Raw genomic sequence first — 13,616 nt, 5'->3', positions numbered from 1 at the left:
ATACGCGGCTTTTCAGAGCAGAACCCACTGCGATAATGAACATGAAGTGGATTTTAAAATCTGCGGCATTGTCATTATTCTGTTCATTATTCTGCGGTAATTTTTTTTACGGAGCATAAAAATGGGGCATAAAATACCCCATTTACATGCACTGTCGGCAATTGCTAGCGGATTTTGGTGTCGTAATTCTGACAAAATCTTTGACACTTGAACATGTCTAACACCTCTACCAGCAAAGTTTGTATTTAGAGTAAACAGGGGTCTTATGCAGGTGAACTTTCCCATGGGTACAGCCGGGAGGAGACCATTACAAATGGACATAGCATTAAATCATTCTGGCTGCCTGAATGGACTGAATAATAAAAAAAAAACAGTATGCAATGAGCTCAAAATCTCCCCCTAGTGGTGGCTGCAGGCAGACAGAATTTATACAGAATCTGTATACAGGGGATTTGGAGCTCTGTATCAGAAGAATGAAGCACTGATCCCTTTATAGATATAATAAAAATTAGCCATCACAGAACGTTGGACCTAAAAACATTATTCAAAGTTGGAAATTCACTATCGGGTCCTTTAAAAAGGACATGACCCGTGCACTCACCCTGCACACGTAAAGGTCCGGAGCTTCTCTCTAATGGTGTCTCCAGGCTGGGATGTTCCACTCTGCAGATGATTTCTGATTCCTGGTCTCTCAGTGTTGGGGTGAACAGTAGACGGGCTGTACAGGAGTACGTGGCATCAGACTGTCTCTGGGACTCCGTGACTGATGTCTTATACGCCTCATTGTCTTGTAGAGGAGCAGATTCCAGACCTCCCTTCTCCTTCTTATACCAGCGCACAGTCACAGCGTCAGGGAAATACCCGGAGATGTTGTACTGGAGGGTGTTTGGTTGTCCCGTCAGTACATGAGGTACAGGAACTTCCTGCATTACTGGATGCCATGGAAAACCTTCCGAAAGAGGAATAAAAGTGGTCAGGTCTTGTAATGTCATGTAAAGTTTCTTTATAAGTTCACTGTATACGACATAATAACATGGACGTATCACAGGGTGGGCAGATGTATCATCAAATGCTGTACTATAAAAAAAGGTTATTGACACGAGACGTCTTCTTAAATTAAATAGACAGAATGACGTAATTCAAACTGCTTGATACCACAGAATACAATATCAGATAAATGCTATTAAAATTTACAGCTTTCAATCGAAGCTTCGGCCATCCGTGTAGTGAGGCCTTTCTTGAGCCGGAGGCGCGCGGTGTATGGTTGTAAATAAAGCGGTGATATTTATATCAGAGTAGCGGTTCATGTTTCCAGACATCACAATCCACATCGTGGGATAATAAGGCTGTGTTCATACATAGTGGTTGAATCGTTAAAACTGTGATTGAACTGTAACGTATGAACACAGCATAAGAACGCAGCAGAGAATCAGCAAGGTGCAAAGTAGTTGGCATGTAGCAGAGCTGTAATGAGTTAGGCCCCATGCACACGAATGTGCTTTTGAGGCCGCAATACCCCCGGAAAATCCACGGGAGAATTGCGGCCCCATTCATTTCTATGGGGCCATGCACACATACAGGACATAGACTGGGCCGCTGTGAAAAGGCATATTGGTGGTCACTAAGGGGTTAATAAAAAAATCTGATAAAAAAAAAAAAAAAAGTTGTCCTAAAAGTACGGTTGCCTATAGAATATATAAAGAGACATTTTCAAATGCACCAGATTTATAAAGAGCCTTATATTTAGCACCAATTTAATTGGAGAGAGCAGTCGGTGAGAATTTATTATGTAATTTTTGTAATAAATATGGGCCATAGTGTGGGAAACAGTCATCAGCAATGTAAACATCCAGTGGGTAAAGTGCCTCTTACTGTTTCCCAGATCCCTCCATGATAATTCTCGAGTTCCTTTTTCCTTCATTGTTTTGTGACCCCAAGTCACGCTCAGTTTAAAGTTCGGATCCTTAAAGAGACCTCCTTGGACTGTGCACCGGCTGCAGATGTTATATGTGTGATCAGTATTTTCTTGAAGATCTTCTTTGGATTCCAGTGGATTTTGCTCAGTCGTCCATTTCACAGTAATATGTTTAGGATAAAAGTTCTGCAGAGTCAGAGAACACATCACATCCCCGGAATCAGTGAGAGATACTTTTATAGGATCCAAGATTTGTGGCTTACCTAGGAGAAAAGATATAACACTTTATGTAAGTAAATATCCGTACGGTCGTAAATAAGAGGGCGCCGTTCATCTATTATATAATATAATAATAATAATAATAATGTCTTCTTGTGCTGATCTTCAGTTACATCAAGTCATATATTCCCATCACATCCAGAGCTGCATTCATAGTAAACCACATTTACACTGACTAATGCGGAAGAGATACAAATCTTTCCATTACACATTTTTGGTGGTTTTGGCTTGAAAAAACTGCAGCAAAATACCGCGACGTGAAAGGGACTTCATGTTGGATTCCTATTGGGCCTTTTCACACATTTCAGAATTTTGATTCGAATTTTGCGGATAAATACGGACACAATCCTCTGACATTCCGCAGTTAATGCATTAGAATGGGGAATTTCAGGCCTTATTCACATGCAGTAGAAATAATTTTGTGGAATAATAAACACGTTGCAAATTTGAAAATCCACAGAATTATTGCAGCGGATTCTGCAGGTAAAAGCTGGCATTGCCACGGCAGAAATCAGAGTTTTTCCAATGGCAAATCCGCAATGTGTGAACATAGCCTTAGCATTCAGGCTGCACAACACGATATCCCGTTGGCAGCTGCTGGTTCAATGCCTGTATGGGCGCTGAACAAGAATCTAATGTAGAATTTGTATTTCACAGAAGACGACTAAGGCCACATGTACATGATGTATAATACGTGTGGATTTTCATGAGGAAAATATGAAACATAATACAGTACCAGCAAAGTACATGACATTTCAAGGTGATCTACTGTACATGTTGCTGAATTTAACGCATGCAAATTGAGCTGCGGTGCGTATTTCAGAATCTGCAGCATGTCAATTTATCTCTAGTTTCCGCAGATTGTAATCTGCACCTGTTTCCTCATCTATTGTAAAATCTTCTCTTAAAAACGTATAAAAAAAACAAACAAAAAAAAACAAAAAACACAATATAAAGTGTGGATTTTATCTGCGGTTTTTATGCAGATTTTCAATATCAAATACCGCAATGTGTGCACGTAGTCCAAAGGATCTCAACTGAGCTGTAAGGCTTCATGCGCACGTTGCCGAATGCAGAGAATTCACAGATAACCGCAGATAATTCCGCAGGTAAAATCTGCACATATTGCTTATTTTAGTGTGTTTTTTTAGATGCAGATCTTACACTTTTATGCAGAAACAGGTGCAGATTTTGGAGCATGTTTATCTATAAACTCGTCAGATACAATTATAAAATCCGCCCCAGCCGGTTAATTTATGTGCGAAAAAATTCCACAACATGTAGATGAGGTAACTTGAAATTCCACTTAGTTTGCTTGTACTGTATTACACGCATCGTCTGCATGTGGTCTAAGGTGTATGTACGCCAGGACAGAGAAACCAGAAGGATTGTGAAGGGAGTTCTGGATGTGACGGGAGTATAAGAATTGGTGCAACCCAAGGTCAGTACAAGATGAAGAAAAAAAAAGTATTAGTACAATTCCTCAGTGTTACACGCAGATTTATATGTATATTATATCCATATGTAAACTAAAGACAAGCTGGTTCTATTGTAGCCTTTTATCTTTAGGCCTCGTTCACACAATGCTGTTTGGTGCAGTTTTTGAATGTACTCTAAAAAATAGAATTAAACACTAAGAAGGGAAGTATAAATGAAAGAACTCCAAAACTAAGGTTTGGCTACAAAAAACCACATGCTAAAAAGTTAACCAAAAGTGGCAAGTGCGGGTGAAGACTTACTGATGGCTTCCATAGTTGCAGTTTTATATTTACAGGCCTTATATACATCTGTTAATTTCCTGCTGAACTTTTTCTTTTTCAATTGACGTGGCAGGGGGGGATCAATGGAGGAATGCTGGAAATGTTCTTTTTGTGCATTTTCTACATTTAGCGCTTCAAATCACATGGTACAATGTTAATTTTAAAACCCGTCTAACATAAGTTTAACACAGAAGTTTCATTTACATAATATTTTTACCATCAACTGATTTTGGTTGGAATTTCTTGGCCTCGGTTTCACCGTTGGAGGTAACTGTGCAGGTAATAAGTGATCCATAATGTTTTCTCACTGTTGGTATAAATGTGATTATACTGGTGATATTAAAGAGTCCGTCTACATCAGACTCATCTGTCTCTTTAACGAGGAGATAACCAGAAGTCTTCAGAGCCTTATTTCTCGCTTGTGTTGATGCACCAGATACTTCCTGCACTTCACCATCCCGATCAGTCACCGTCCATATGACTGTAACATCCTCAGGGCAATAAGACACAGGACACTGAAGAGTCACCTTTTTACCATGTGTCCACTGATCACGTCCTCTAATGTCCCCAACAATGAGTCGCTGGTAATCTGAGAGAACAAGATAGAGATGACAGAATATAATGCTATTATCCTTGTGGTACATCATCTATATACACATTTCACATATAACTGTAAGCATAGTTACGTCTGACTAAGGAGTGGTAAATTATCCAGCTGAATAGAGTCAAGGTATGAAGAATGATCTGGAGATTGGTCAGCTTGTCCTCCCTGGATGGAGATTTTATCAGAACGTCAGCCACTTAGGGGGAAGACTGAAACAACTGGTGCGAAGAAGCGACATCACTACCAAGAGGATTTTGGTGAAGATCCGTGGGGCTATTGCCAGGTCAGACAGGAGTGCTACTAATTGGTCATTGTGTGAGGAACCGTAAAGCGCAAGAAAAGCAAATGGGGACATAGAGGTACGCATCATTTATGTCCACGGAAGATAGAAACTGCCCCAGGTCCATGGAGGCAATCACCCATCGTAGGGACTTCATGCGTAAATCTCTGACCTTGACATAAAAATGCAAACACTTGAGGTCCAATATGGGATGAACTGACACATTCCTTTTTTGGAATGACAAACAGATTGGAGTAAATCAGAAATTTCTCCTTCGGAAAAGACCTCGCTGGGAGGTGAGGAAGCTGCAAACTGCCACATGAGGAGGATGTAGATGGAGAGTCCAGAGAGGGCTGGTCGGAGAGGCGAACCAGGATGCCAATCATAGACTGGGTGACATTACTGATGTCAGAGATGGCCCGGGAAAAGGAACGAGCCCATTCCGGTTTGGCCACTTCAACACTAGGATTGGGCAATGCTGGGGGTGGCGGAGCCATAGATGCTTGGCTTGGAGGCCAAAATGCATCACAGAGGAATAGACTGATCACGTGAGAATTTTAGGATGGATAGAGAGCAAACATAATGAGTTACAGTGGTTGCCCGCAGTCATAGGGGGTTGCCATGCTCCACTTTAAAAAAAAAAGGGAGGAGATGGTGGTGCCAATCTGTTCACTCAGATACTGCAAAAGGCAAGACAGTTACTGGCCTTAATAAAGGGGGTAATAGCCGTCCTAGGTTGTAATCAACATAATTACATATTCAGAAAAAAAAAAGTTTACAATAGGACTGTAGACTGCGAGTTTGCAGCAGCCAATATGCTCTATACTGCCTTACAAGATAGTATACTTTCAATATGTGTGTGTATATGGATTGTCTCCCCCCTTTTTAAAAATATAAAGATCATCTGTTATTATGTGGGGTAACCTCATCTAGGCATAAAGTTCCCCTGAATACGTCCATGTCTGCCATGTTCTGGCTCTCGCAGGATGGGGGGGGGGGGGTGTTCTGCGCACGCTTCTTCCTATATATGATTCTTGTCCTGAGCCATTAGCAATGCCCATGATTATATGGCAAGCAGCAGCTTAAATTCTAGTGACATGTGAAAAAGGTGGGTCCCATTTGCAGAAATTGTAGTTTTCAGCCCTGATATATTAGTTTATAGGTCTATGATTATATGGATCTGTAGTGACTTATTAACACAAAAATCACACAAATAAGGGAAACTGCTGCTCAACAACATATTACAACACTTTACATCCTACATTGTGGGAGCATAAAGGTAACATTCTCAGATTAATTGTATGTGACCACGCATTCACGGACAATTCTCTGCTGGGAATGAGGCCTGGACTTACAGGTTTTAGGATCGGTGATGGCCCGAACAGTCAGACACACTATAATCAGAGTTTTATGTTATATCAAGTGGATATACAATAGAAATCTTTATTAGGAAAACCTAAGTGCGTGTTTACCACTAGCCATAAGTATCAGAAGCCCCTCACAACTAATAGTCAGCCAGCAAGTGCAATAAAGCTGGTCACAAAAGACAAGATACCGCACGACCCGACTAAAGGCCCTTTTACACTGGCCGATAAGCGGCCGGTGCAGCGAGTGACATCGTTGATCGGCGCTCGTTTGCTCCTGTCACACGGAGTAATAGATGGGGACGAGCGGTCGTTAGGGTATGTTCACACGGAAGCGTCCGTAACGGCTGAAATTACGGGGATGTTTTCAGGAGAAAAAATCCCCGTAATTTCAGCCGTAACGGCATGTGCAGGCGCTTGAACGCCGCGTCCATTACGGACGTGATTGGCGCTGCTTTTCATGGGAGTCAATGAATAACGGCTCCAATTACGCCCCAAGAAGTGACAGGTCACTTTTTTGACGCGGGAGTCTATTTATGCGCCGTCATTTGACAGAGGCGCGTAAATTACGCCTCGTGTGAACAGACAAACGTCAGCCCATTGCTTTCAATGGGCAGATGTTTGTCAGCGCTATCGAGGCACATTTTTCGGACGTAATTCGGGGCAAAAACGGCAGAATTACGTCCGTAATTAGTGCGTGTGAACATACCCTAACTCTGATCGCTCGTCCCCATCCATTATTATCATGTTGTCAGGTCACATGTGGCTTTACTATATAGGTTGGCAGCAGCATTTCTTAATATCAGAGTTCATTTAGAGCTCTCTAGACCCGGAAGTTCTGCCAGAACACTGAACCCTCAAGAAAATCAGTCCTCAGGATTACAATCCCGTGACAACCACGAGTAATTAGCAGAATTGCAACTCTCTCCGGGGGTCATGGAAAGTCGTGTACAAAATGATCTAATAATAACTAATATAACAATCTCCTCTCTCTGGAGACAAAGTGCCAGCCAAGCTGTATAGTAAACAGGCAGCGCATAGGGCTAAACCCCTCATTAGACTGCAAGTATTACAAATATAGGCTTCTAAACATGTGATTTACATTAAAGGGATTATCAGTTTTTTTAGAACTAATATTGTAGCAGGGAATTCGGAGTTAATAGAGGGGTGTCCCCTATTCAGGACATTCATCAGAGAATAGCTAGAGGGTCTCAGCGGTGGGACATCTTGTGTACAGCTCATTGTCGGGAGACCTTTTTAACAAAAAAATAGATTGTCCAAAAACTCACCTTTCTGCGGTGTTGTAGCTACCAAGTCCTTCATCCCATCCTGAGGAGCAACATCTATTTTTGGTGTGATACGAGCAGAATCTGGTTGGCTAGAATCACTTTGCTCCTTTTTCTGAGATGATGCGGTGCTCTTGACGTCTGTAAAACACATCATACATTGCTCTTACAGCATTGACCTGATCAGGTTTCATGTCGCACAGTGTAGAGTCACATAATAACTGCATGGCCCCATTCACATAGCGCTTTTAGGGTATGTGCACACACACTAATTACGGACGTAATTCGGGCGTTTTTGCCCCGAATTACGTCCAAAAATAGCGCCTCAATAGCGTTGACAAACATCTGCCCATTGAAAGCAATGGGCAGACGTTTGTCTGTTCACACGAGCTGTATATTTACGCGCCGCTGTCAAATGACGGCGCGTAAATAGACGCCCGCGTCAAAGAAGTGACCTGTCACTTCTTGGGGTGTAATTGGAGCCGTTATTCATTGACTCCAATGAATAGCAGCGCCAATTACGTCCGTAAAGGATGCGGCGTTCAAGCGCCTGCACATGCCGTTACGGCTGAAATTACGGGGATGTTTTCAGGAGGAAACATCCCCGTAATTTCAGCCGTTACGGACGCTGTCGTGTGAACATACCCTTACCCTACGTTTAGTGCGTACACCAGGTAAGCTCCGGATGTACCTGCTAAACATGCCCATAGAGCTACATTCGCCCGACTGAGGCCAGAAGTGTGTTCTTTTGGCCTCCGTTGGGCTGGTAAATGTTGCTATAACTTTTTTTTGAGGTATGGAATAGCAAAGCAGACTGCATGACAGGGGTGACCACAACGTGGCTTTTCACATTTGTTCCGGTTTGCTCCCCGAGCAATCATCTTCAATAAGTGTCCACACACTAAACCATCAACGTCAAGTGTGTCTGGCACATGTTAAAGAGAGAAGCTTACCCATTCCTGTCCCTACTTCGTCTTCTCGGGAGACATGTGGCTGCACCACCAAGAAGAGTGCTGTTCCTAAATTTTTTAAGTCCGAGTCTGGGATCTGAATTAATTTGAGTGGTCCGAGTCTGGGATCTGAATTAATTTGAGTGGTCCGAGTCTGGGATCTGAATTAATTTTGGCGGTGGTTCAAATTTTGGGTAAAGATAAATCTGTAATGCTGAAAAAGTTTATTAGGATGAGGCAGACACGAATATGTTAAAAATACCTAAATTCTTTGTTGCTGCAAACATGTCCCCATGGTTCTGTGATTGTGGCTCCCGAAAGGCAGGATGCCAGACACTCCAGACGTATGAGCAGAGTATTAACCAATAGAAGTATTTATCAGAAGACTTCAGTCATTCACATTCCACTAAGATCTACTCAATACTCCATGTATCTCCATCATAAGAATATCACAGGTGATTGATGAGTTTGTCCTTAAATTGCATTTTTTTTATAGTCAATGAAAAACGGCTCAAGAAGTAATATGCACTTCTTTTTCATGTGTTTTTTTTTACGCAGCTGTTTTTCAAAACAGCCGTGTAAAATAATGCCCCATCGGAGCAGAACGCAGTTTTTCCCATTAAAATCAATGGGCAGATGTTTGGAGGCGTTCTGCTTCCAGTAGTGTTTCGGCCGTGCCGAAAATAAGCCGTGTGAACATACCCTAGGATATACAGAAAATGACCTAAGTTACCTTTGAGCGCAAATATCTTCTAATGAATTTATACCCACTATTAACCAAGACTAAAGGTTTAGATCGCTATCACGTATACATCCCACTATATGAAAAGTTTTTCATCATATATATTACAAAGTGAATCTTCTGAATTTCAGCTGTGTATCTAGATCGATATGGTTGCTCATGAATATTCGTTAGGTATTTATAATGAAGAAACATTTCTATTTAGGCCATATGGAAATAATAATAGAACATCTTCACAGTCTCTTTGAGGATCACCTTGTATAGCGAGGGGTCCGGTGCTCTTTATTGCTGTTTTTTCTAAAACTAGGATGCTCCACTCTGAAGATAAACTCTATTCCTTGGTCCGTGCTGGCCGATGGAGTAAACTTTAAGCACGCTTTATATGTAAATGTGTTATCCTTCTGCCGCTCTGGTGTAATCTCTGAAATGCTATATTTATCATTATGAACCAGCGGGAATAATTCTTGACTGTTGTTCTCCTTCATCAGCCACCTCACATTCTGCACATCAGGGAATACGTTCGACACCTCACATTTCAGGGTAGCGGTGATACCATCAAGAAGGTTGGGAACGGGAATCTCTCGTAATTCTGGCTTCCATGGAAAATCTAAAAGATAATAATTAAATACTCAATAAACGCACATTAAAATGAAGGAACGATATGCAACGTACAATGTTTTATCGCAGGTGTTATGGGAAATTATTCTACTATTATTATACTGCTAATCCTTATTAATAACTGTGAAATTCACAATAGATTCCCTGACTGCTGTGACTTACTGGGTTTATATCTAGAGCAGCGTCTATTCATAAAACTTGAATTGAACTTATTATCAAGATCACTAATCAGTACAGACGAGGGCTCATTATACTTTGTACCTTTATCCACAACTGACATCTGTCTCCACTCCCAGCCGTCCTTGGACTCATGTTTCCAGGAAACTTTCACAGTGGACTTCGGATCTTTGAAGAAGCTTCCAGGTAATTCATATTCGCTGTGTACATTGTAAGTGCCATCAACATTTTTAACGCTTTTATCTGGACTCCGCTTCTCTTGATCGTTCCATTTTATCTGGATATCAGAAGGATAAAATTCCTCTACGTGCAATGCACAGAGAACATCACCCGAATCAGCCAGGGACAGTTGTATAGGGCTCAACACTTTGGGCTTTGCTGCAAAACAGTGCAAACCATTTAGAAGTCAAATACCTACGTTTAGAAAATTAAATTATATGTAGGAATAACACGAAAATCTGTATTTAGACAACGGACATAACTATAGGGATTAGTTCACTAAAATTGACTCCTGATAGAGGGAGGTTTTGTAATATGGGGAGCAGGCGGCTGGAGGAGGTAGATGCAGTGTAATCCTGGGTGACAAATATATACAAGCAGCAAGACCCCATCCATCTCCTCCAGTGGCCTGGGCATGGTCCATCCATCTCCTCCAGTGGCCTGGGCATGGTCCATCCATCTCCTCCAGTGGCCTGGGCATGGTCCATCCATCTCCTCCAGTGGCCTGGGCATGGTCCATCCATCTCCTCCAGTGGCCTGGGCATGGTTTTACCCAATATCTTCGCACTATCAAGAGCTCCAGTTGAATTACAGTAGAGTTATCTCTCGAAGAACTGGCAGCAGCTACACCTTCATGAACATGCAATAACTTCAGTGTGTTGTGTTAATTCAACCCTGCAAAGTTAACATGTTCCATTTGCATTTACATGAACTTGCATTACTGTTTTCCTATACTCTTCTCTTTATAATCACTACAATGACTTAACTGGCCAAGCATAATAATTTAAAACGAAAGCAGAAATCTATAATATTAAAAGGCAGGGTCAGGCTTCATCTGAAGGAAATTTACCAGTAAAAGTCGGGATTATACACAAAAATTCATTATTGATCGGAGATCCCTTATGCAGCTTGTGAAAATATATGGTATCCAGTTAAAAAGATCCTCCTAAAAGATTTTTCAACCAAATGTTATTTCTAACCATCTAATTTATACTCTAATGAAAAAAAAAACTTGTACTGCCAATCTTGATCCCATTCCCATCTCAGACTTTGTTATTGATCAGAATATTATTACATTCATTTGGTGAACTGCTATTTAAATCAATACTTCACTTTCAAAACGCCTTAGGGTATGTTCACACGACAACGCCAAATACGTCTGAAATTACTGAGCTGTTTTCATGAGAAAGCAGCTCCAGAATTTCAGACGTTTTTACAAGTGCACACGTTTTTCGCGGCGTCTTTTACGAACGTATTTGGAGCTGGTTTTCATTGGAGTCAATGAAAAACGACTCCAATTACGTCCTAAGAAGTGTCCTGCACTTCTTTGCCGCGGGCATAATTTTACGCGCCCTCTTGACAGCGACACGTAAAATGACAGCTCGTCTACACAGAACATCGTAAATCCCATTGCAAGCAATGGGCAGATGTTTGCAGACGTATTTTGAGCCGTTTTTTCAGGCGTAATTCGAGGCGTAAAACCATTACGTCTGAAAAGAGGTCGTGTGCACATACCCTTAAAGTTTTTAAGTCCTGTGTAAAACAAGTCACGTTCACAAACGACTGCAAAAAAAAAATAAAATGTATCATCCATATACTAAATCACGTGAGCATAAATATTCTGCAGCTTCATAAGTGATGGTTTTATTGGTTTGAGATATTTACATACAACAATTACTGTCCGTTATTAGTACAGCATATTTCTCACCATAAAGCTGCTTCCGCTGAAACGTCTTCTTCTTGTCTCTCTTCTCACAGGCGATTTTGCAGCTTATTGTTATATATTTGTGTTTAGAAACAGAAGGTGTGAAGCTGAGACAACTGGTGACATCCAGCAGACCTTGTATATCAGACATGTCTGTCCTCTCTCTATGAGCCACATAACCAGGACACTGATCGCCATCTTTCCTCATGCCCGCGCCTCCCGAAACCTCAGATATTTCATGTTCGGTCCCGTCTTTTCCTGTCACAATCCACATCACCTGGGTGTTCTGTGTACAATATGAAGCTGCACAGTACAAGGTCACCTTTTCCCCATCATACCACTTCTGGGGTCCCTGGATGTTGTTAACAAAAAACACCTGGGTTTCTGTGAAATAAGAAAATTAATGGTAACCAAATATTTTACTATATGTTTATTTGGTTTACATCTCCCTAAGGAGCACACACACACACACACACACACACACACACACACACACACACACAAGCACACGTGAAATTTTCAGTTAAGAATTTTATAGAAAAGCCTTTAAACCACATGGCCGAAAACTTTTTTTTTTACGTTCAACAATAGTGACATGTCAGAAGTGTGATTGTTTGTTGGGGGTCCGATGTATCGGAGTAAGGGCTCATAGACTTATTGATTTCACATTGATTTCCGGAAAAAGCCAAACAGAAACAAAGTGGCTGACCGCTCACATGAGCACTTCTGCCGCTTTGTTTTAGCTATTGGTGGGGGTCTCAGTGCTCGGACCCTCAACAAACAAATCTTCTAACATGTCACTATTGTTGAACGTTTAGTTACACTTCAAGAAAGTGGTTGAAAACCATAGAAATAAAACCCTTGCATTAAATGAGAAAAGTTTTTCTTTTGATTTTCTGATGTACATTATTTTGCTCGTCCTCTGTAACAAGCAGTAAATTTCTCTTACACCTATTGACATTTCTAGGTCAAATGACCATTAGCCCCCTATATTGGTTAAAACATGCCCTTTCCACAGAATTACTCCGCCTCCATTTCTGACTTTTTGTCTACAGGTTGGCAGAGAGGACGCTATTATGTTACAAGTACGTTTGGATAATTTGAAGACTTCGGCAGAGAAATGGCAAGTAAAGTTCATCACTGATAAAATTAAGGTTATGCACTTGGGAAGGGAAAATACTGAGGGGTGACCTAATAATAAATGTACAATAATATAATAAATGGACAGTCCAGGGATCTCTTTAATTATTTATACAGGACTGTAACTATAACACGTGGGCATCCACTACGGCTAGAAAGAAGGTTTTGTTATGGTATAAATATATGTATAATGTATCTGGGGCCCCAAGGAGTGAAATGTTGTAGAGGAGAACATGTGTTACAATAGAATGGGTATTTTAGAGAGGAAGTGGTTTACGGCTGCTTTGATGTCCATTGAAATTGCAAACAGATGGTGGACAATCAATTGACCAACCCCCCCCCTAAGCATAAAGGAAGCCTAGGGGGAATACCTTGAGTTCCACCAATGGGCTTTATGGGAAAAAAGGATGTAAGGATTGAATATACAGATGACTCATATGTTATGGAATGTTCTTTGTTCGTCTGATGCTATAAGTAGGAACGTTTGTAGTTCAATAAATTAGAAGTATTTTGCCTTGAGAAACGTCTCAGTGTATCTGTTACTTCTCCGAGCAGCTCGCCCCCCCCCCCCACCTGA

The 13,616-nt window shown here is 41.2% G+C and overlaps 2 protein-coding genes across 2 annotated transcripts in view; both read right to left on the bottom strand.

The window, feature by feature from the left end:
* LOC142656688 (uncharacterized) overlaps positions 1-5,335 on the bottom strand; it is a 16,880-nt gene extending 11,545 nt beyond the window's left edge. Inside the window, exons 1-5 of the mRNA XM_075831612.1 lie at positions 5,011-5,335; positions 4,172-4,543; positions 3,934-4,086; positions 1,873-2,178; positions 602-949 (exon numbers count right to left, since the gene is read on the bottom strand). Coding sequence (XP_075687727.1) covers positions 602-949; positions 1,873-2,178; positions 3,934-4,086; positions 4,172-4,543; positions 5,011-5,335 — 1,504 coding nt within the window. The remainder of the gene's footprint in view (positions 1-601; positions 950-1,872; positions 2,179-3,933; positions 4,087-4,171; positions 4,544-5,010) is intronic.
* LOC142656687 (uncharacterized) overlaps positions 4,174-13,616 on the bottom strand; it is a 28,299-nt gene continuing 18,856 nt past the window's right edge. The window contains exons 8-12 of the mRNA XM_075831611.1: positions 11,903-12,283; positions 10,060-10,353; positions 9,436-9,787; positions 7,492-7,629; positions 4,174-4,543 (exon numbers count right to left, since the gene is read on the bottom strand). Coding sequence (XP_075687726.1) covers positions 7,587-7,629; positions 9,436-9,787; positions 10,060-10,353; positions 11,903-12,283 — 1,070 coding nt within the window. The 3' untranslated portion in view covers positions 4,174-4,543; positions 7,492-7,586. The remainder of the gene's footprint in view (positions 4,544-7,491; positions 7,630-9,435; positions 9,788-10,059; positions 10,354-11,902; positions 12,284-13,616) is intronic.

The sequence above is a fragment of the Rhinoderma darwinii genome, chromosome 6 (genome assembly GCF_050947455.1).
Source record: "Rhinoderma darwinii isolate aRhiDar2 chromosome 6, aRhiDar2.hap1, whole genome shotgun sequence".
Lineage (NCBI taxonomy): Eukaryota > Metazoa > Chordata > Amphibia > Anura > Rhinodermatidae > Rhinoderma > Rhinoderma darwinii.
The sequence above is the reverse complement of the archived record's forward strand: the minus strand, read 5'-3'. Positions and strand labels throughout refer to the sequence as shown.